The sequence below is a fragment of the Danaus plexippus genome, chromosome 2, assembly GCF_018135715.1.
Source record: "Danaus plexippus chromosome 2, MEX_DaPlex, whole genome shotgun sequence".
Lineage (NCBI taxonomy): Eukaryota > Metazoa > Arthropoda > Insecta > Lepidoptera > Nymphalidae > Danaus > Danaus plexippus.
The window spans coordinates 2,982,905-3,007,753 of NC_083537.1; the positions used below are offsets into that span (position 1 = coordinate 2,982,905).

A 24,849-nucleotide genomic window follows, 5' to 3' on the forward strand; every position below is an offset into this window, starting at 1 on the left:
TTGATATTCAGAGATTAAATGAAGATTTTTAAATCAAATTAACTGGGAAACGGTTAAAAAGTTCTGCACTTTTGACGAAAACAAAAAGATTAAAGCCAGTAGGGCCTTAAGCTAAAAATTAATACTTGTTTTTTATAAATTGCTTTACCTTTTATAGAAATTGCTTTCGGCACTCATTAGTAAGTGGTTTTCCATAGATATCCTAGGCTCATCCTAGGATATGCTTTTATTTTTTTATGCCAACAAGGTGGAAAACAAACAATATGGTTGCCGTGTTATAATTATTACCGAGCTCCTTGCATCTGAAAAATTGCAAACTAATTGCTACCATGTATTAGCGGGAGAATCCTGCACATTCGATTTTTGAAATGAGCCAAGTTACAGCTCACATAAAAGCCTCAATCTTTTGCGGGAAATCAGTTCGTGGCAAAACAGACTGCGACGCACCTACTGTTCTGTAATTAAAACTGGCAAAGATTTCGATAGAAGACGCATCACTGTCACTTTTTATAATAAAAGCAAGTGTTTTTGTGTAAATATTATGTCACTAGATTCAGTGCCCACAGCAATTTGGCAGCTTATAGAGATCTTCAAATAAATGTGCACGTCTTTTGATACGTCTACAACCGAGATCCCATTACGAAAATGTTATATAAGACAAGTACTTTTTAAACAGATTGTCATAATTTAAATGACAGCCTGTTTAAAAACAAAGTGTTATTTCCTTATTTTTATTTATTCTTGTATTGTTGCAAACGCCCTCTAACGCTTTTTCGATAAACTACAATTACAACATAGCTTATTAAATTAAAAATGGACATAAATTCTTTTATTTCATTTGGTTGAGAGATGATAAATATGATTATATGATTTTTAGACATGTCCACTTTATTATAATGGTATTCGGACCACGCCTTCATGAAGAGAATGTTGAGTAGAATTTTAATAAAATAAAAAAAAAACTTAATAAATCAATAGGCTGGTAATTAAAATTTTTCTGATTGGTCAACAATGTTATGTGGAATTCTGAGCACAAAATTAGAAAAAATTTACCAAAATATGAATATGATATATAAAAAAAAGAGTTAATTAAAGGTTATTCATCAATATTTTATTGTACAAAATATAACAAGTTACGCGGGGACACTGGTGAGAGCTACATCATAAAGTACATTTATTAACAAAGGTTTCTTTGTAAAGTCCCGAACGTGCATCTCCGCTACTCCAGGTAACATGAACACTTATTGAAGGAGTATTTAATACACAGTTACATAGTTATAAATGCCCCCAAAAAAAAAAATATTTATATATTATTAAATGTATACAATACTTTAATATAGGCACTATAATCCAAATGCAGTTTGTTATAGTATTAAAATCAAAGAAACCTATTAAATTCAATTTCATTAAGTATATTTTTTCTCATGCATCAATTTCAGCGGTATTGTTCCTTATATCATTAAGTATCATTCGAAATTCGGTTTAAAATGTGTTATGGTTAAGCTCCTATATACATACAATAGTAACAGCACCTATTAGAGATAGTATTGCCTTTGGCTTAATATCATTCGTACAAAAAATTATAATAATAATAATAAAACACGAGATTCTTAATAATAAATACGAAATCAATATATACAAATATAAAAAAAAAATCACATTACTTACAACACTTAACCTAGAGGTGGCATTGAGAGCATGTTATTTACATTTAAATAAAACATTACCTAGCTGTTACGTTACAACATCCAGTGACGTGGGAACATTTCGAATTATCAGGCACGAGTAGTTGAATAGATCTAGAGACGACGAAATATTTTGTATAACGTATATTATATAGTCCCGCTGACCGAACGACACTTTACTCAGAATTCACCATTATTTAACCACGGCACAAATAAGTCTTGTGGTGGACCACTGAAAAATGTCATGTCCGACGTTCTCCGCGACAACTGCCGCCATTTTAACACTGTTACAAGTCTATTTTGCTGACCCATCTAAACTTCCGCTAGTGCTTGTCAGTTAAAAGTACAGCAGAACAGTTCAGTGACATCCGGAAAGGATCACGTTCGTTTGTTCTTCGATTTTCCATTAACGATAGCTTCAGTCTGTGGTTTGCGCGGTCTCAAGATGAAATTCAAGTTATACGCCGTGTTGACAGCGTAATAGACGTTCGCATTTGATGGCAACACCATTTCTGTAAGGACATTTTACATTCCGCTATAATTTCATATGAAATTTTTTTTATAAAACCTAAGTAGCTTAAAATTAAACAACATTCTATTATGCACTAAACTTAGTTAAGATTTTACTTGAAATATAACAAATAACCTACAACGCAACGGAGTCTCTGCTTATGTAGGAATTTTATTATACAAAGTCTCTAGCAAATATCAAACGATTGGACTTCGAGTTAAAAATACTCGGTGAACTATGATTAAACTAGAACAGACGAAGGCCATATTTAAAACAACCTAAACTAAAATATATCTATTTAAACATAGTTCGACATTTATACGAACCTTTTTCTGGTAAAACTTGTGACAGTGTATAGGAATCTGGATCCCCGTCGAGGTTAAGTTTCAACATCGCGTTACGAATGACTTGCGGCGTGCGCTCATTGTTGCTCAACATTATAGACTTGTAAAGGACCACGCCTTCTGTCTCGACGCAATCAGACTCATAAGTCACGCGGATGATGTAGAAGTCCGGTCCGGTCTTGTTGGGGTGCGCTGGACTGGTCGCCGCGGCCTTCCCGTTTGCGGTCTTTTGACCGCTGTTAGCGCTTGACAGTGACACGTCTAGAGAAGGCAAAGACGATGAGGAGGAACCGTGCGACAACCTTGTTGGTGATATACGCCGCTCCAAACTATCACGTTTCCACGCGTTGCCGGCGCCGTCAGTCTCACAGTAGAATTGAGAACTGTTACTGGAACTCGTGCTAGCGATTGAATCATTTTTCCTGTGCCCTTGGCTGTTATTGTTTAAATTCTTTGGTCTTCGTTCTTTTGGGGGATTCGTCGGTGGTTCAATTTGACATGACAACTGATACGCCTCCCTGTCGTCTAGAATTATCACTGAATCAAACCATCTATCAAACAGGGGATCGCAAGGTAAGTGATAGGCATTTGCGGCACCCTGCAACAATTTGATTTGGGCGAGAACTTCAAATTCTTTTCGTTTTTTATCAAAATTTATCAAACCATCGAACACAGTATCTGGTATTGCGGTATCGATCATAGTAAGGTCTGTTAAAAATGTTCCCAAGTATGGTATAGTCCCGTGGCTGACGCCAGGCGACCCTCGCTCGTGCAATAATTTCTGTAACTGTCTGTCATTCTCTCCTACAGTATCTGCAAATTTTGCGGTACCTTCACGCATTAAAAGTTCACGCTGGGCCCAACGATTGTTGTCCTCGCTGAATATTCTTGCCAGTTCCTCGAACAATTCCGCTTTTTCTTTGGACAGAATGGCCCACGTTTTCCTTAACCTATAGACGGGATTGCTTTGCAACCCTGAAATTATGGCCTTTAATGAAGAGAAATTTTTCAGCACCCGAAGTTCCCGAGCTATGTCGAGCCAGGCGGCGAGTATGTCCGTACGTTCTATCGGCCTGAGGTTAGGTTCGACGAGTACGGTTGATATAACTCTGAAGGACACTGCGTTGAATTGATTGATCGTCGCCAGGACAGTGGCGGCGTCGTGGGATCGGTCTTTGTCACGCCGAGACCACACCGCGCCGAGACACTGGTGGGGCACCAGCTTCTTGAACAGCTCCATGTCCATACGTGTAAGCTGCTCGGCGAAGTGTCTATGGGGCACGTGTGGCAGGCGGTAGGCACTAGTATGGTGTTGTAGCACGCGCATACCAGGCGCGAGGCACACCCCCGCTCCACCCACACATCCGTTACGTTCCGCACTGAACACTGCTAGCTTCTGTAACACCTGGAAAGCATATAAAGATAAATATATTAAAACTTACTTCGTATTAAATTTTTGGACAGGTTTTATACATTATAATTAAGTAAGAAAAATATGCGAAAGCCACCTTCGAGTGTAACTCAGAGCCAGGCAGATGAAGCTGTGTGAAGGCGAGAAGCTGCTGCAGTGCGGGATGGTGAGGAGGTTGTCGAAAGTCTTCCGGATAGGTATCCAACCAAACGTGGAGACATGCCACCAGAGTCCTATAAACAGGATAGTATCTGAATGTAATGTTTTGCTTTATGGAAAGTAACATATTAAGTCCCCCCATAATTATATTAGAGGAGACAAGAGACATTTGAAGACATTTGAAGCAGTGCACCTATGTTGCATAAATCATGTGCACAACTAACTTTCTATGTTGCTGCGATGTATCGATCGTCGCGGGGAGGACGTCTTCCGACGCCAGTGCTTGATACCGCCGCAGCAGTAGATCCAGCACTTTACCGCACTCCGCAAATGAGCTGGAATTTTACAAAATATATACATTAAGCTCAATGTATGTTCTGTAGATTTTGATGTCATCGATTATATAGAGATTTTATTATTTACCGGTAAGTGGCAAGGAAGACGTTGACGTATGTGGACTCAAGTTCACCATCGTCAGTCGCCAGCGCCTCCACCAGCCTTTCAACTGTGCCAGCCTTCACAAAGCGCACTCGCACGGTTTCCCACTCCAAGTGGGAGATCTCGTCGTCTGATTCCTGAAATAAGTAAGTAACAACTGAGAATAAAAAATACATTCACTATTATTATATATTCACAATTCCCTGAATATAACTATTTATAATGAACCATTTCTTTACATTCTTATCAATGATTTTGTGGAGGAAATGTAATCAATTTTTTGTATATATATATAACGACCTTTCAGTATGAGTCATGGTAATACGGAATAGTTCGATCACAGTAACCTAGAAACTGAATTATAATCATTTTACCAGAACATCCATACTCTGTTTTATATTTTGTACAGTCACGCGAAAGTTTAATGTCAGCAATTTAAACTTCTTATGTGATGGTTTTATAATTTAGTCATTTCTACCCTCGACTTTGCTTGTGCGGACTTCGGATTGGGATAAAAGAGAAAGAAAGATGAATAAGGTTTAATTAAAATAGATATGGTAATCAATATCATAAATCAACGTTACAAAAATACAGTAATTTTCTCTTTAAATTTTGGTATAAATTATATATAGCTGTGTATGTCGCTCTGAAATCGAATGTCTCAATTGTATTAGTAGAACTCGAGTTTAATAACAATCGATTTTATAGATTACTCTAGGATCTATCATGAAAAATATTTGTGTCTTCAAGATATGTAGAATTAATTATTAGTTACACTTAATTATTATAAGAAACGTAAAGAAAGGACTGTTAATTCCAGACTAATAATTTAAAAACAATAAACTAGAAACATATCAATGAACGGAACTAATGTATGCCGTGAAAAGTTTGCCATGTAATTATTCGCCAAATATATTTAGTTGGAAACTACATACATGCTTCCAGAAGAGTGGTTTTAAAATTACTCTATCACAGAAACACGATAATATCTACAGTATAAATTTACATCGCTGAACTCACTCCCGACAATATCCATGTTCTAAACACAAATCTTTTTTTTATCCTACGTCGTTTTATTAATAATTTTTAATGTAAATTTCGTGTGGTCCGGGAGTGGTTATAATATTTTTGAAAGAAATTAGGTCAGTTTATAGACTGGTGAATCAATCTGGCTCAGAATAAGGCAGAAGGCAACATCTTGTGTATGTAATTTAGGTAAGCCATACAATTTATATGGTTTTGCACACGACGGTACGAGTGATTCCATATCTAAATTAAGTTTTGTACTATATTTTTTTATTAAGGTTTTCGTTTCCGTTAGTCCTTTACTTGTCGGGTCTTTGTTATTTTTAACGTTGCAAGACCTTACGAAGTTTAATACTCATTGTTATAAAGTGTACACGCATCAGAAGAAAAACATATTCTGATATAATAACCTAACAACATGGATACATTAAAAATCATAGCCATATTATTTTACTTCAGTCTTCAATAAAGTTTCCTTGTCCGGAGTTGTAAGAAGTCGGTTTGTGTTTGTATCACTATTAAACGTAAATATGAATTTATATACTTCAGTGTTTTCAATATAAACTTGAAAGACTATCATTATTTATACAAACAATAGTCTATTACCCATTGTATTGTTATAAAACTCGTAATATGTAACTAACGATAAATTCAGTGCAATTGGATTCGGATTTTTTTATTTACAGTAGCTGTGTGTGCGTATATTCGTGCGCTTATACATGTGTGTAGGTGTGTTTTCGTGTGTATGTGTGTGTGTGTGTGTGTGTGTGTGTGTGTGTGTGTGTGTGTATTCGTCATTTGTTTTCGTGTGTGTGTGTGTGTATTAACAAACAATATTATCAATCATGAATCACCGAGTTATTCCAACCGCATTACACATTTGTACATATTTCATGTCTCTATCACATTAATGTGAAGCCCCAAATTTTTACAGGATTACAGCAACCACTCAAAAAATATAATAAACGTGTTAATCTACTTAACAGCTGTATATTAAATAAACAACAGCGTACTGTCATGTGGTGACACGAATTATAAGACAATTAAATTACTGTTGAAGTAGATTAAAAATATGTATACAATATCTTTTTTTTTTGTTTTCGTCTACTCATAAATCGATATTGTTTTTATAATACACATGAATAATACGCTTGAGTAAGCTGCTTAAGGTGAAAAAAAAACGGGAAAGCCACAAATATATGATCACTATAAAGAAAACATCAATAAAGTGCTTAACGTCTATGACAACATACAATGTCTTGAAGTAGCGACCATTACTATAAAATGTATATTTAATTTTGCTTGAGAAGAAACTGGACTCTGATCTCTGATCTTGCATTAAGTCCATTTCCAATATTAATGATAATTTAAAACGCATTTAGTATGGAACATTCTAAGGTATTCATTTGTATGACATTATTTTAATAAAAAAAAAAAATCGTGTCTTTTTGTAATTTTCGAAAAGCAGCTTTTCACAAAAATCTCATGAAATTATATAAGACACCCACATCAAATTGGCAATTTTAAAAACTTATGTTGCGTGTCTGTTTGTTGCGGCTAATTTCTGGAATAGATGTAACAATTTTTACAAGAGTTCCACTCGTAAGAAAATAATAAACAAGCGACCGTAATTAAGAGAAAAATCCTTCATTCCAGGCAGTTCCATTGTGACCAGGTCAGAATCTGATTAAACGATCTCCGAGGAATCGAATGAGGCCTCAAAATGATAATCACGAAGGGGTCCCAAATACGGGCAAAGCCGCAGACAAAATTTAATAATCAATTATAATATATTGAAGGGTTTTATGGATATGTTATCGATTTTAAAATTGATCTTTCTTGGTAAGTGATAATTTCTCAACATAAATATCATTATTTCAACATTATTTTATTTTATTTAGAATTTTAGTTGATGAAACTCTTAAGTTATTTTATGGCTATGGCTATGGCTAGTCACAATTTTTTTTGCCATAGCGAAGTAAAACATTTTTCCTTTAATAAATATTCCACTAATTATAGAAAAATATATGACCATCCTAAAATGTATTTGTTTAAATTGTTAATAAATAAATAAAACTATTTTCATAAAAAAATGTTTCCGGGTGAATGTTAGCACTTACACTGGAGGCACTTCGCGTGGGGCGATGGTAGCGAACTTTCTTGAGGTAGACCGTGTACACCGCTCCGTCCACCTTCTCCTCGCCCCACAACCGCCAGGTCGGCTGCTGGAACATACCACCAGTTCATCAATACCATCATCACACACATCACTTTTATAAACGACATTACAATGTACCCCTCAAATGAGTTTTATTATTTTATCATGTGATTAATACTGAAATTAGCTATAATGTAAATCGTCCAGATTTACTCATATCGGAGTCAAGTAGACTTTGTTTCATTATTATATAACAATATTTATATAAAAAATGTAGAAAAAAATATATATACCATTGAATATATATATATATATATATATATGTGCGTTAATGTGAAAAAATAAATTTGATTAGAAATATGGAATTAATATGCCAAATAAATATCTGACTACGAAGACTTCTTTTGTCGTCGATTTTTATCATTTCTATTCGAATTTAAATTCAAGTAGGTAATATAAACTTAATGTCGAAAGATATTTATATTATAAAAACAATCAAAGATTTTAAAAGGATAGATATTTCTACCTCCAATATATATATATTTGCAAGGCATTTAGTTCTAAGGAAAAATGACCTTGTATTGTCTGGTTCTAGCACATTTATATTTCCTGATCTCTACTTGTTTATTTCTTATGCTTTGTTGTACAAATAGTTTTCATCGCAAACGACGAACAGAGAGCAAATTTCATAACGGTTACAACGAAACCGCAGTCAACAAGCAGGGGTGCTATTATTAAACTACAATAGAATTACTGAAGTTACGATATAGAAAACCTTTTTACTTCCATAATTCGTCTGCAGTACAACAAACAACCATTATAGTAACTTGTTTTAATATTATAAAGCTTTTCATCCAATATAATATAAACTAACGACTGACCAACTGACATCTAAACTCCAGCACGAACTCACAAATAACATATTTCACGTGTATGAGATAACGAATCCTGCACACATAGCATATAATCAACTTATCACTAACAATATACGTGATGCTATCCTTACGTAATCGTCATTGATGCAAGAGAACAACAAGGGCTCGGCCTTACTGATACCGCATATCTTCCACATGGCCCATGTCGTGACGTCACCGTGATCAGCTGACCGCGATCATTACATACACTTTCACTACCATACCACACGATGCGGCACAGATGCTCATGCAAATGCTGTAACTCTATGGACCAAGCCGACAGAGCCGGCTGGTGAGCTCGAGCGTGCGTGAAGCGGGTGAAATCGCACGGCGCGGCAGCGGCACACTTGCTAAAGGCATCCGGCACAACTCGTTTCCTCCAATCGATGATATATTGAATACGAAATGAAAGAGCTTTAATCAACACGTTAATGTATCGCCATTGAATATATTCGCAATTTATGTAACGGAAAGAAACTTTCACGAAAAACAAGCGCTCGAGTTCAGACGACGAGCATAACTCTCGTAACTGAGTAACACTGACAAAAACACTTCGCCCACTAAACGAGTATAAAGCACTGTAACGTCATCGTAGTTAGAATTAATTATCCTTATTTGGTGTGTTATTGTGATTATTAAAGAGTGATAATTGCGGCTGCGCGGACGCACCAACGTCGACTGCTCTCTCGCGGAGAGATCGTGTGAACGACGCCGATGGACTGAATGCAGCGATCATCTCCCAGCCTCACTAGTCACTACCTTGACTGTCACACTCGAACACTTCATGTGCTCGTCATGTATTCAAAACGTTTGTTAGTCATTGTTAGTGTTACGTTACAAATAAAACAGCAATACAATTAGTATCATATCATCGCATTACTCACGTGTTAAAACAAAGTCGAATTTATAATACCTTACAATTTGCTTTTAAGTAACGATGTGTTTAATTTAACAGGACGTGAATCTGGTGCTAAAATAATTAACTTTATAACAACATTGTTTCAAATTAATTTAAAATCGAGATATTACGGGGATGTTAATTTTATTATTTTGAACAAACCTAATGAAAATTGACTTAGAGATCTGAGTTATTGAGTCTATTGAGAACGGACTGATCACGGACTCTTCTTTATTTATCTACTTTTTGAACAACTTCAGATGACCTGATTAAAATATAACTTTACACGATAAGGCTCATTACATATAATTTTTTTATACTATCGTATAAATAAACATTTCTTTATGTAATTCACATCTTCAAATCATGATAATACGAAGCTTACGTTATAGTAATAGTGTTGGGAGTGAATAAATCATGCTTATATGCATGTATGCATAATAATTGCCCATCGCAACATCTTATATAATGTTAGAAAGAGCGGCACAATTATCGATTAAATTGCTAAGACATGCACAAGACGTGTTGTTTGTTGCTGTTACGAATGCTTGCATTAAACTAACAGAACAGTCATCATAATATTCTTACAAGAGCACTGAATTTAATGATACAAGAATGAAAATTTCTAATGAAAATATATATGTACTTAAAAAAACATCCACATTTCGTTTAAAGAATTACTGCGTTAATAGTACAGAAAATCATTTTTTTGTGTGATCATAACAATAACACTAATCACAATATTAAAATATTAAAATAAAAATATAATTTTTGGATCCAAATATGTTAAAAATATTCACAAAAATGCAATCATATGTTTTCTATACAATTTCATTTATTTAATGAAATTTAATATACCTGCTAGTATAGTTTAGCTGGACGATTTTTCTTCAACAATGTGGCAAATTTCCAACATTTGATTGATCAAAATTTTTAAACCGTAAACCAAATATTCTCAAAGCATGTCATTATATAGATGAGAATAATTGAAATAGACGTCGCTTGACAAATGACTAAGTAAAAATCACACACAACCTAAATAGTATCACATTCGGCCTGTCGTTTGTGTCTTGACCTTATTGCTATTATTTTCAATTCCGTAAAGCCTGACCTGGCACAATATTAATATAAAGATGAAACAGAAATGGAAACGGGTCAAGTGTGAAATGAGGTCGATTGTGTTACCTCAATATGCCGGGTAATTTTCCTTTCATTTCCTTCACTGTACGACATCCGAATTGGCTTCGTAACGTTACAAAAAACGTTTAATTTTAATTTACAGGAATTATATGTATTTATTGCTAAATAAAAGTTATCAGACTGATGTATTTATATAGCATTAATATTCTGTTGATTGAAGAATAGCTTGTATTTTAATACAAAATCATGGAATAAGCTGAAAGTAATAAGTTTAAAGATGTAAAAATCACAGTTTATAGTAATACTTAAACCATTTTTATTATTTACCATCAAAGTAACTGTCGAAATACGTTTCATTTTGATGAAAAACAATAATGGTACTTAAGTACTAGCTTCTTATAAATATCTTTATTTTATACAAACCCTGTTGATACACTTGACCTCGGTTGACCCGACGTAAATATTCAAAATGCACGCATAAAAAATAACGAGAAGCCAAAAACAAGACAGGTTTTCTTAGATTTACATTGCAGATGTTAGATATATAATATTTTAGTCAGCTCTGCTATTATTATCTTTATTTAAAAAAACTGTTTAAATGAAACTAGCTGTAATTGCGACTGTTTGTTTCGACTGAGTATTTTAGTATACAAATATATTTTCTAAAATAAAGCCTTGTTTACTGTTTATTATTTCAGTTATCTGCAAGTCAAAGTCCCGTCACAATCGGTTCAGCCCCGTAAGTGATTTGATCGTTTCACGTACAAACAAGAGAAGAGACAGACAGACACACAAAATTAGTAAAAAAAAAACTATTGGTTTCAGGTTTGTATACTGTGTGTACATATATAATGTATTAGTAAGAAACAGATATTTTAATAAGTCCACGTATAATAGTCACAGAAAGTTAAAAATATAGTCACAGACTAACAAATGTTTATTCGAACAAGGGCAATGTTGACGTGTTTTATGCTGAGATTGTAAATATAACATAAACGATAAGCAGTCCATACAAACATATGTATGTATAAAGTGAAAAAAATGCCATACTAATTCAATATTCACATATTATTTATTCTTTTTAAAGACTGATGTTGTATGGTTATGAAATTTTGATGAGAATAAAACAAAAGGCATTTAAGTAAATCATTATTTGAACGACAAGCCATTTTAACCTTTATTACAATAATAAACGTGGTTATAATATTCACATTCTATTTCATTATTTTTTTTCACATAAACCAATTTGTCAAACGAAAGAGAATGTTTAAGGACACTTGTCGATATCACAGAATTATCAGTAAGTGTTTTCTCAATATTTTACAAGATATGTCAAGTGCCTATTGTTTGAGCGCGCTTGTTCAATGTAAAAAGATCTCGTTACAGTATTGTATACAATACTAAGCAGAAGATCTAACACTAAACAGCATTTTTAAATTCCAATATAAATTAACAGCGCAAACTGCGCACTGGCCATTCCTATTGAATCTATTCATCGCTATTGAACTTGATTCTAAATACATTTACCTGTGTAGTTTGTATATTATATCAATTCAACATTTATACATAGTAATAATATTACCGCTTGAAAACCCGGCCAAATTAAGCTGACCAATGTTGTAAAAAAAAATATTCACTCAGTGTTTACAGTAAGATATTTACAACAAATGGATTGCAACAGTTCATTGTAATGGATACTTTATTTTAAACGTTTTACCACAGTGGACCAAACAAAGATCCTAGTTATCTGTGAAGATCATTAGAATTGAATAAAATGCTCTATAATTAAAATTTCCAGCCAAGTTTTCGACAACAACTCTTTATTTTTTATGTTTTATTATTCAGGTAAGGTTTCGTTCGATTTACTATATACCATAAATAATTATTAATATGAATAAGTTTATTGAAATATATATATGTACTTTCATAATATATTTTTTATTACTCGCCTTAAATTATTCCGTACATCTATCGCATGTCGTATTACAGTCGGCTGCGGAGTAAAGGTAAATTGAGAGAAGCTAGTAAGACCTTCCGTCCCGTAACATTTATTCTCTCGCTCACTCGTGCAAGTTTCGATTTTAGAGAGAGAATAGATATTGTGCTCAGTTTTAACATGCCTATATCATGCGGAACAATTATACGCGTTACATATTCCGCGCCTTCAGAAGCAGTTAAAAATTAAAAGTTTATTTTAATGTCTATGATTCACAAAAGTTTTACTTGTATCGTAGATTTAAAAAAATCCAAACCATACTTTTGAAACTTATTATCTGACAGTAATGTGAAATATTTATAATAGCCTATTCAGCGAATGTATAACAGTTTTTTTATAGTGTATATATTATGGTTTTGAATAAGTCAGTTGTATATTAAGTCGGTGTTAATTATACAATAAGGGTGGTTAAAATGAGAATTGTAATGTAGAGGACGTCACGTCTAAGAAACCAGCTTTTTTTCTCACGCTCTCCGACCATCATGTTCATTCGTCATTGCACCCTTTAATAGCAGAAGCTGCATAACTTTTTGTTGAACCAAAAGATTGCTTGACCTTATATGTCTTTTGCGCGTGCAATTAACCTGTTATAAATCTAAACTTAACAAAAACAGCATATTGGTTGTGGCTTATGGCATTGTGAGTGCAGATTTCGAATTTTTGCAAAAAAATATTTTATATTTGCATTATATATTATTTATATAACTAGTTTAATTTTATTTTTAATTTTATATTTAATTATATTGAGTCGAAACTGCAATCGTTGCAACAACTGAGTTATCTTCTCAATGTAAATAAATTATATAATGTATAATAAAAGTACAGTTAAAAGAAAATTTACATACAGACCAACAATGTACTCGAGCTAGGAAATAGCGTAGAACACAAGAATGGTGACGTTGATAGACGTCAGGTGCGGTTAACTGCTTTACAATTAGGAACGTAAGGAGTAAGACCTCAACCTATAGGGTAATTGTTTAATAAGAATCAGCTGGTAATGCAATTTGTCTGCAAGTGATCTGAGTAACTGTCCACTATGAACGGATGAAGGCCATATATTAAAGAATTCAATTGAGGTGATCTGAGTAATAGCAACAATTTAATACTGTATTAACGTTTAATTTAAATACTTCGGTACCTTCTCGATAAATCTTGCTCTTCCAGTGAATTTCTAAATTTCAACATTGCTAACTTATTATTGAATAAATCATGGTGACTATAAAAAATATATATTTATTTCTTAAAACTAGAAAACGAATTCTATGAGCCAAAATTTTAAAATTTCTTCATGCTTGCCAAAAAAAAAACTAGCTTCTCTTATTCTTCTCGCATTATCTGAATAATGCTTAATACTTTTCTATTCATATAATAAATAAAAAGCAAATGTTCTAAGCGTGCAGATATAAATTTTGTATTATACCACCGTACACAATGGCAACACTGGTAATTTTTTCAAACGTATTACTGGTATTTGGTATCCCAATCTATATCCGCAAAGAAAGCATGAAAAATCCATTTGGTACAGATTATATAAAAGTTACATTTTATGCGAGAAAGTGTACACTGATAGGACACCGTAAAAAGTAAAAGTTTGTGGCCATAGTGTATGTTAATATTTTTATAATATTATACACGCATTGTCAAAACGTTTCTATTTTTAATATTAAAAATAGAAAATTCTTTTATTTTAATTATTATTTACCTTATACATGCAGTTAAAACAAAGGGCTTATCTTATAATACATCTAGAAAGCATTGTAAAAGCGTTAAGCGTAACCGATCCGCTTGGCTGATGGCGATCCCGCCCTCATGATGACCCGAAATTACATGACACATTATGATATTACTTTTGACTACTGGCTTCATGGAAAATTGGTAAACACTCCTACTGACATTATAAAGGGATAGCTTATATGTTATTGTTTATCTGTGTGTATGCATATCTGTATTAAATCTTAAGTATAGAATTGAAATGAATTGGGCTATATGCTGTCTCAACTTCAAACACACGAACCAAGTCGCGGCAAAAATATATATAAACATATTGTGAAACAAACTGTTTTCATTTGTTATTCTTGTTATATTGTATATATAACTAACGAATTAACGATTAATAAGTTTTTATTTCACTGTAAGTAATTGTAACTAATGGGCAGACGTTATTTGCGGTGATTATGAACGAAAGTTTAAACTATGGTAGAAGCCAGTGGGTTTATACCAGCAACGTATCTATTTAAATTGTCGTCGTGTCTAACGTTATGGTAATATAATACCAAGCCTGCGTCTGACGATTTCACTTCACCGGTAAAGCAAGCAAAACGTTTACCTTATTTGACAACAACATATATCGCATTTAAACTTTCTACTTGTTTTCTATAAAGAAAAAAAAACTCGTTACAAAATGTCATTTAGAATATAATACATACATTGAATTCAAAATTTTCTCATTTTCAAAACTGAAAAATAGTTTTAATATAACAATACATAACACCAAACTCTTTGGACAAAATAAAATTTTTCATAGGTAACTTTTAAGGAGATTGGTATCGTAGTATTTTGACAGAAAAATCAGCTGAGCAGGCAGACTAGTAAAGGTCATTACCCTCACAATCGATAGTACTGAGAGCGTTGAACGTTTTAGTCTGCCACAAGCTCAGAACTAAATCGATTATCATTAAATTTATAATATTTTTTTTAAGTCGTAATGAACAGGATTCTTTTCTTCACGAATACAGTGAATAGGTACATACATGTGTTTTATTCGCTCGGAACGCGTCTTTAGTAGGTTGCGTCGAACATATAACTTTATTATTATATATTTTTTATATTTGTCCTGAATAGATATACTCATATAGTAACTCTACTACTACTGCGAGTGAGCGACTATTATCATTGATAGCGTATAACACTAACAAAAGCTGACTACAATAAGTTCAATTACTTAGTCAAAACCTATTAAATTGTCAAGTTTTTGTATAAATTATATTAAAACATATAATTATTACTTCACAATTCTCTGTCCTTATTATTCGCGGTACATAATTACTAGGAGGAAGGTTCTTGAATGACGCCCGTCTGATTCATGAGAAAAATTGAGAACGCTAAACCTTTAAACACTTTAATTACGTCTACTATAGCAACATATGCAAGTATTATATGAGGCGAGTGAGTCATACGATAAATATATATATACTTTCATTAAACGACGATAAAGCAAAGTATTTCCACTTATTTTAGAGGGTTAGGGCTTGCTATGAATATCACTCAAGCACGGCCTGCGTTAAGAGATCCTTGAACGGAGCGGGGCCTTGATTTATTAAACTCAAATATCTACGTATTTAAAAAATTTCATATTTTTTGTCGATACTTAAAATTTTAATTAATTTTGTAAATACTTCAACTTTTCATATTGTTAACACATTTATATAAATATTAAGATTTTAAAAGCATTTTAGAAACCACAACGGTTCCTACTGGGGTCAGACTTTAGATGTGTTAGAGGCTTCGAAAGCAAGCATTCCATAGCGAACTCACATACATATTCACATGATAAGCCTTGGCCTGCATTGAGGGGCTCAAAGACAATGAAAATCGAATCCGAGCTATGTAATACTAACATGCCTATAGATGTTAGGATGAATAGTATGATATTTGTTTGTCATACCATGTTAGCTGGTGTGTACTAACAATATCAGTATTGATTCATCATTTAGAACCGAGAAATATCAGCTTCCGTTGTACCCAGTAAACAAAGGACGTGTAAGCGTTACAGGGAATTACTTCTCACAGAAAATCTTCAACACATTCAGCATGTTATGTTACGTATGACACATTTAACATAAATATCGATTAATGCAAATGCGTTTAAATTTACTATAAAAAACCCGACTGAGTAATAATCGCTTATCACCAAAGAGTTGGAACATGTTTTAAATTAAATTATCAATTAGAGTCATATAATCACATATGTATATGTAGAAGACAAACTTATACTGAGGTGGGCTTTAAATGCTAAACGCGGATATTTTGTGAACATTTTTACATTGGTACTGTTTTTCTGTTAGATTTGAACTTTTAAAATCATTTACGCAACAACCCTCCTCTTTTGGCTTCAAAACAGTCGAATTAATGTCCAAGTCCGGGAATCAGAGTAGGCAAAATGCGCTTCTTAAGGAGGGATTTTAAATGACACTCGTACCAAAAAAAGCTCATTTCTATTGTAATAGGAAGGCACCCAAAGTGAAAGATCGCATGTCCCCAGTCACCTTGACATTCCCCAGCGTCTGACTTTATTTCTGGTCGATAATAAATCTCCATACTTTTCTTTTACGTTTTTGTTACATACCAAATAATAATGAGCTCGGAGCGTCCTTTGAACCGAGTGGCCACTTATTTAAGACGAACGCTCTCAATCGACGTTCGAGGATTGCAACTAACCTTGACGTACCATCGCGTCTGCGACTTGCGGTTTCTGGGACGGCGTCTCTCCACGCTGCGTTGTTCGCGAGCCGGCGAACGCAACGCGTGGCACTTTGCCGCCAGGGCCTTAGTGCGTTCGGCCAATGAGTGTCGCAACTCACCCCCCGCACAGCCTCGCACCAACATGACTCGACCCTCAACTACCCGCCCTCATTACATTCACTGTTTGTCCAGACGGAAACACTCATCGTTTTAACTACTCTACACAAAGTATTCTGGTTAAAACGGAGACAATGCCAAATTAAAATTTCATAAATATTCATATAGATAATGAAATCATATACTTAGATAATAATTAATGTTGAGTATATAAATAATAATCAGCGTCTATTGTACAACAAGGTCGAGGTTGTAATAGGGTCAATGATTTCGTGGTATTAAGATCGATATTTTATTTTAATTCTTTTCGTCTTTAACAATCCAGAAATATCCCGTCACACATACGCAACATTGTTATTAATAGAACAGGAGAGTACGACAACAAGATCGATAAAGTTGTCTACTACGTCACGCCATTATTAATTAAAACTACAATCAAGAACAATCGGATAAGCCCCATTGATATTTACAACTGATATGGGTAATGAGTAATTTATACTTCTGCAATTAAATACATTTCTATAAATATCTCGGATTAAAAGATATAACTATTAATAATGTGTGTGTTTGAACTATTATTATCTCTGAATAACTTCATATTTTTTCTTAAATCAAGGTCAAATTTGAATTAATTATTATAAAATAAGATTCCTATTAAGTGAACAAACACGTCATTCGAGCAAGAGAAGCTTCACTTGTAAAACATTTAAATTATATAAAGAAATGAATTTATAGTAACTAGGTCGATATCTGTCCAGGATATTAGGTAATTGAGGAAGGGAGCGGGCCAGCAATACCTTGCCTATTCGGTAACTACATGTCGCAATGCACGATCTCATGAATTTTTATATAAAATATCTAGAGCAAAATAAGACTAAGAATTGGAAATCGCTATATATTACTGCGTTCGTAATCAGTTGGAAACGGTTTTTGTTGTCAACGTTGATTACATAAATAAAATCCAATTCTGAAATGTGCTTAAAAAGCATTTTATTAACATAACATCCATTTTAACAGCTCATTTCAAGATAAGAACACCTGCTGTACCAGATGCATTAACCGTTTACTTTTACCTGCTCGAACAAAATCAGCAATTTTCAACTATATCACCTAAGAATTATGGTTTATTGTTGAGCTTTAACATACACAGGTGGTAAACCATATGTCAGGTGCATAACCTTTTGTTAAAAATCTACCTGATTTCTTACCAAATTTTGGAAAAAAATATTTTAGGTAATTACAAAATTCCTTGGTATTTTCCAAAAAAAAAACGTAGCTAGTGTAGAATTTTATACAAATCTATACAAAATACTCTTAGCCGACATCAATTTCTTAACAATTAAATTGCAATCGGACGACAATTAAGTTTTTGTTACTTAGGAATGAGGTAAGTAATGGCAAAACATTAATTTGCGATGAACTCAATATATTTACTAAGGTTATATATTTTTATGAAGTCACTCTATATTTTAATATCTTAATCAAATTCCGGAATTCATTTTACCTTTACAACGACAAAGAAACGGCTCTAATAAATGTGAAATAAATAGTCGTTATCTAAAATGGAAACAGGTAATTCTAAGAACAGAAAAGCCATAGTAATTTATCAATAAATATGTCATGCTCGTTACTTATCTGAAATAAACTACTCATTCATCCCACTAGAAACATAACAAACTAAAGTAAAAAATAAAGAAAAGTGTATTTAAATCAATGCAAAACATGTGATCATTATACAATTAATATCATAATGGCTTCATAATTTTTAATTGCACATCTGATAAAAAACCTCTTATTTCTCTTATGTTTATAGAATGAAAAATTATTCCACCGATAGAACCTTTTAATTTGACATTGCCTGCATCCTGTGATAACAATTAAAACCTAATTACAATTACCTCTACCGTAATTTATATGACAACATTACTAACACGAACACATCACTAAAACCGGATCAAAAACATCACCCGTTCATATTCACCGTAAATTATCACTGTCACGGTTTTTATTATCGTAAATCGTATGTTAAAAAACAAAGAATATAATTTCCGTAAAACATATAACGAGCCCTTCTTTCTGTGGCGACCACAGCGCGACGTAACTATACGACGACGGCCGGCAAACTGTGCTCGCGGCTTAAACAACATTGACATAGAGTATACGCATGTGCGAGACGCCGGCTTCTGAGAGGCATCACAGCGGTGATGTCACATCACTAGTTAGCTACGTCATATATCGAATACAATTTGTGACATACTTAAACTTCAAGTAGTCTCATATAGAAATATCGTGCCGCTATCGATCGCTATCCGAGCAGTTACGTACGTAATCTGATTTAATAACCTTATTCTGATCTAAACATTTGCATTAAACAAAAACTTTTATAAATGAAACCCTTTATTTTAATTCTGGTATTAATAGGATTGATTGAGTATGTTAGCCAGTATAAAATAAATAAAGCTTCGTTGACACGTTGATAGAAATCCAATGAAGTCGACTTAAGTTCTTTTGGGATTATTGATCTTCCGTATTTCAAACAGCATGGAAGCTTTAAGTAGGTATTTGATATTCCCCTTATTATTTATATAAAAAGCAAGCAACCATATTGTAAGTGTTCGTACAATTAACGCCTGTCACACCTATATTTTTAAAATGATAACTGTCTTGAAATGTTATTAAGAACGAATTAAAACTGTTTTATCGTAGTTTATTGCTAATGTTAAAACGTTTAATGGTAGATGATGTAAAATATAAGCGGAATGAGTTTTTCATATCATAAATATATATAAAATTTCAAACAAAATCATATTTTTAGAATATTATGATAAAATCCATAAAAATATATTTACATTTTGTAATTATCATTATCTTGTCAAACTAATAAATCCGTCATAAAACGTTGCTCGTCACTGACACAATTCGATGATTACGTTCCGTTCCACGCTACGTCGACGTTTAACAGAGTACAGCTGATAAAAAACAAACATTGACAAACACTGAATGTTCACGTGATTGAAATGAGATATTCAGAAGCAATTAGTTATTATTTAATTTATTTTTTGTTTAGGTCTTTAGCCATATAAGTATGGCTGTTTAATTAAATTCAAAATAAAATAGAGGGAGTGACTTAAGGAATCTCATGTTTAACTTATTATAAATACTGAACCTGAATGAAAATTGAAAAAATAATATATTCCTACCATAGAAATCAGGAAACAACACTTTCGAGGAAGTAATAATATGCAGTAAACTAAATATAACTCTTTAATTCCTAACTATACACTTTCTTATTTTTCTTACTTTCGCTCCATTAAACTTTAACCGGTTATTCGAAGCGACAGTTATTGTCTTTGATCGCTTAACCGTTGAATGATGTCTAAATATCTGTTTCAGTATCACATCAAAGCGCAACGTGCTATTTTTATTAAGATCCAGTATTATTGAAAATGTCGCAACAAATGATACTGTGTAAAGGCTAACGAGATCGCTAGACTAACGCCATTTGATATATAGGTAAGTTTATTTAAAACTTTACATTAATACAATGAACGTATCTACATGCATAGTTATTCATTCATAAATATTCGAAGATTATCGTATTAAGTTTTTTGATGAGAAAGGGAAACCCGTTATATGTGTACTAAGGGTTCAGCTGAACTGTCTTCACGTTTGCCAGGCAAAGAGAGACGCAAGGATATTAATGTAGCTACCTATTGAAAGCTTTCTTAGACCTTGAGACTTTATACCTCTGTGATAATGTACTATAATGATATTAAGCTAACTAACTAATTAGTAAATGTACTACAACAATAAAACGTAGTTCCCGTGAGAGATCATGGTTCATGATCGGTAGACGTTCAGGTACTTACAAGCGTTACGGACATACGATATCTGTGGCCTGGATGCAATTCCACATTAACACGTATAGTGTTCAATAGCATCCATATAAAATATCTTTGCAATGCCTTTTATTGATACAAATATACAACACTTATAGTGATATTACATATAAAACAAATATGATGGCAAAGGTAAAAGGTACTTAGAAATAAATGTTTCTTAGTTATCAAAGACACACGTAACGTGTAAAATTAATAACATGATTTTAAAGAAAAAATTAACTAAGAAAAGAAAAAGCTACTACTAGTACAGAATGTGATCTACTGATGTTCCTCGTTCAATCGTTGTTCATAGTAAAACTACATTTTAATACGTATCAGAGATGAGCCTTATCAAATTCTTGTCTTGTTGATAGATTTTCGACTTAGTTTGCGTTAATATAAAAATCAGATTTCATTGACAAATGTTAAGGTCCTCTTTTAATAAGTACTGAATTTTTTACTTAAACTTTATCAATAAAATCAGAAGGAGAAATACCCTGAGTAATTTTGTATCAACTAGAGATGAAAATTCGCAAGTAAAAACTGCAATTTGCAAAGGGAATTACTTATGATTATTGATACATGACGTCCGTGTTATACGATTATTTATAATGCTCAAAACAGCATTAGGATGCAGCTTCATTAGTTGACCCTCTGTAACAAAGGATGAATATTGTACCGTATAGTTTTAGTAAAAAAAAAGAATTATCGATGTGAGTCAATTAATATAATATATCGCATATTATGTACGTACATGTTCGAAGTAAGTAAAGCTATTTATTTGTGATATGCTTTCTACCAAGTTACATGTGTTCCTGTTTCTTAAATAATTTCCATAGACATCTTTATCGAAGTACATACATAAAAGTATGTTTATCATAAAAATTTCCTATTTGAATAAAATACATATATTAAAAACTGAAGATATAATATTTTTCTAGTAAGTTTGATTATTTAAAAACAAATTGATAAATCACTGAACGACTTCAGTGTTGAAAGTAGTTATTAAAGTATATTTTTAAGTGTATACAATGCATAAAAATGGCTGTCTATGCCCAATTAAATGAACAGGATTGGTGTCACGTTACGTGCCGCGAGTGTAAAAGGTCCGTCCCATTCACTTGTACTTTCTACATAAGAATGCGTTGTTGAATTACACCATAGTAATAGCAAATATGATGTAGTCATTAGTGCCATTTTAAAATATAATAATTTCGTTAGCCGTCTTCGGATAGAAGTTTTAGATTCTACACGTGATTTAGTTAAACAATAGTTTTGTAATAGTATCGGAAACTAAGAAGGAACACGTAGGTCCCACAGTTATTTCAACACATATTGTACGTAGTTCTGTTGAAATTGAATCTTAACAAAGAAATAGATTTTGTAAACGTCGATTTATATATTAGGAATTATTAACAGCTAGAAAAATGTAAGTACATATTTATGCTGTGAATATAAAGCTGAGTTTACATGTTCTTTGTTCTTTTTCATTTTTATTTCTAGCCTACATCCTGGAAAAATATTAATGTTTTAGGTATTTTTATAGTCACCAAATAGTTGATTGTTCGCAATCATTCGAAGAGAAATTATGATAAATGTTTAGTTTTTCTTCATGATTTTTTATATTCTGTCAGTTTGCTTAATTTATTTCATGCGAGTATAATTTGCCTTTAGTATGAAAACAGTCTATGCATATGATAACATCATCATTATAAATAGCAATAACTGAAAACACCATTGCTTTTATAAAGTTGTTAATAGTGACTCAACTCTGGACGACTGTACTCGCGATCTGTACGGATTTTAAGTAGGCGTTATTTTGTGAATTGTGGCAAACTAAATGTTGAAATATTATTCTTATAGAGTCTTATACTTAATAAAACAAAATATTATGTACAATAAAGTGATATTACCAAGCTCTCCGCATCTTGGCTCATCTTTTTCTACGCATGGTTCCCGTCGAGGACTCGCGCCCTGCCGGCGCTACTCCAGACGAGGTAAATAAATCCACAGAACCATTGCAGGTCACCACAACACACCACATTCCATCACTGCATCCGTATTTAACATATGATCGCACAGGCCGGTCCTATGACGTCACGCGCTTTCTCAAACTACAAGGTTGTGTTGCATACACATCCCACTAAAGCTAGTATCGTTGATATAATACAACGGCACTATTTTCTAAACAAATCAATTCGATCCACTAAATGTACTAAGTGATATTGTCGTGTGTGGTGAAGATAATGTGACGCAGGTAACGACTTTCGCGCACGAACTGAGTGAAGCACGTCCGCTTCGTGGCAGCAGCGGCCGCGCGTGCAACATGTAACGGCATCGACCCCCGCCGCCCGCGTGTACCCAGACCACCAAACCTGAACTGTCTCACGGTTCAATATTGCCTGACCGGTTGCGCTTGCGATTCGTCTAGCACAAAAAACAATAACTTATTACATTATACACGTGAATAGTAAACAACTTTTCATTATTAACTTTCCTGATCGGTTTAGTTCATAACGCATTATCTAATAACCGAGTCAACAAATTTATTAATATAACTTGTTTTTAATTGTACTTAGGTAATAGTAGGTACCAACTAAGAAAGCTGATACAGACCTTACTATTAAAATCAGTTATTAAAGATATGCACTTGTATATTAAAATGCCTAAGTGCAATTTATAAATGTTATTAAAAACAAGATTATTAACTAGCGTTATTATTTATGCTAAAACGATACTAAGTAACATACATGTAACATATTAAGGTATGTATATTGCTATGCATTGCGTAATTCTTAGCTATATTCCAATGAGCTTAAAAAAGGAATGAACCATCTGATGCATTATTAGCATCTTGGTAACCGAATCATTACCTGCTCATTAATATTAGGCCTTTGCCTAAAGAATTGTCGTTTAGCGTTCATGTCAAATAGAATTGATGAAAATTTTTAAATTTATAAGATGTTAGAGTCTAGTTGAGGTCAATTACTACAGCTCGAACATAGGCTGGCTCGACCAGGGAAGTGACACTCTCTCACAGAAGATCGGCGTAAAGTAGTCTGTAATGACCCTCTGTTCTGCATCAGCCTGGGTCTGTTTTAAGGTGTTGAGTGTGTTTCATTGGCATGGGATTCGGGGAGACCCTACAAATGCGGTTCGGATCAGGGGCCTCTTCCATACCATATATATATATCTTCCATACAAAAACTCGACTCTCAATTTAGACTAAGTTCAATGTCCTTGACATGATGGTTATTGAACGATCAGCATCCTTCCATCCATCCTTACACCTTAAGGCAGGCCTAACGCATCCGCAGCACTAAGTTGAAGATGTCCAGGGCCGACGGTAACTACCATCAGGTAGGCCGTCTGTTCATTTGCCTCATTTAACAAAAAAAAATTGCAATCAAAATGTTTAGTTATGTATTATATATTAATTCAACAAAATCTTACGTGCAAAAAAATATGTATGAATTTTTTATACGACAACAAGTAAGTCACATGAACTCGACCGAGGCAAAAAAGTTAGAATTTTGGGCGAATTCGATTTAGTTCTGAGGATTTTGACGTCCCAAAAAAACGATCGAGGATGGCCAGTAACCCAAGTTGCAACAAGAAGTAAAAGGTGCTCATATAAGCGGACGTATTTCAAAATCACGACAGGTCTGATGGCCGTCTACCTTGTAAATAACAAGCCAATTTTATTTAAA

At 33.3% G+C, this 24,849-nt stretch overlaps 1 protein-coding gene across 9 annotated transcripts; it reads right to left on the minus strand.

The window, feature by feature from the left end:
* Positions 1–1,089: 1,089 nt before the first annotated feature.
* On the minus strand, positions 1,090–23,458 carry LOC116779740 (ral guanine nucleotide dissociation stimulator). 9 transcript variants are annotated; one of them, XM_061529823.1, is made up of 8 exons: positions 19,190–19,386; positions 17,118–17,355; positions 7,695–7,799; positions 4,534–4,685; positions 4,335–4,445; positions 4,049–4,184; positions 2,523–3,945; positions 1,090–2,197 (listed from the first exon to the last, which is right to left on the minus strand). In XM_061529823.1, exons 2-8 carry the CDS (start codon positions 17,283–17,285, stop codon positions 2,064–2,066), a joined length of 2,229 nt encoding a protein of 742 aa, XP_061385807.1. In that variant the 5' UTR covers positions 17,286–17,355; positions 19,190–19,386; the 3' UTR covers positions 1,090–2,063. The 9 variants fall into 9 exon arrangements, with proteins under 9 accessions (XP_061385807.1, XP_032530044.1, XP_032530042.1 ...); XM_032674153.2 differs by having other exon boundaries at positions 17,118–17,374; XM_032674151.2 differs by having other exon boundaries at positions 17,118–17,360; positions 19,157–19,386.
* Between the last annotated feature and the right edge of the window lie 1,391 nt (positions 23,459–24,849).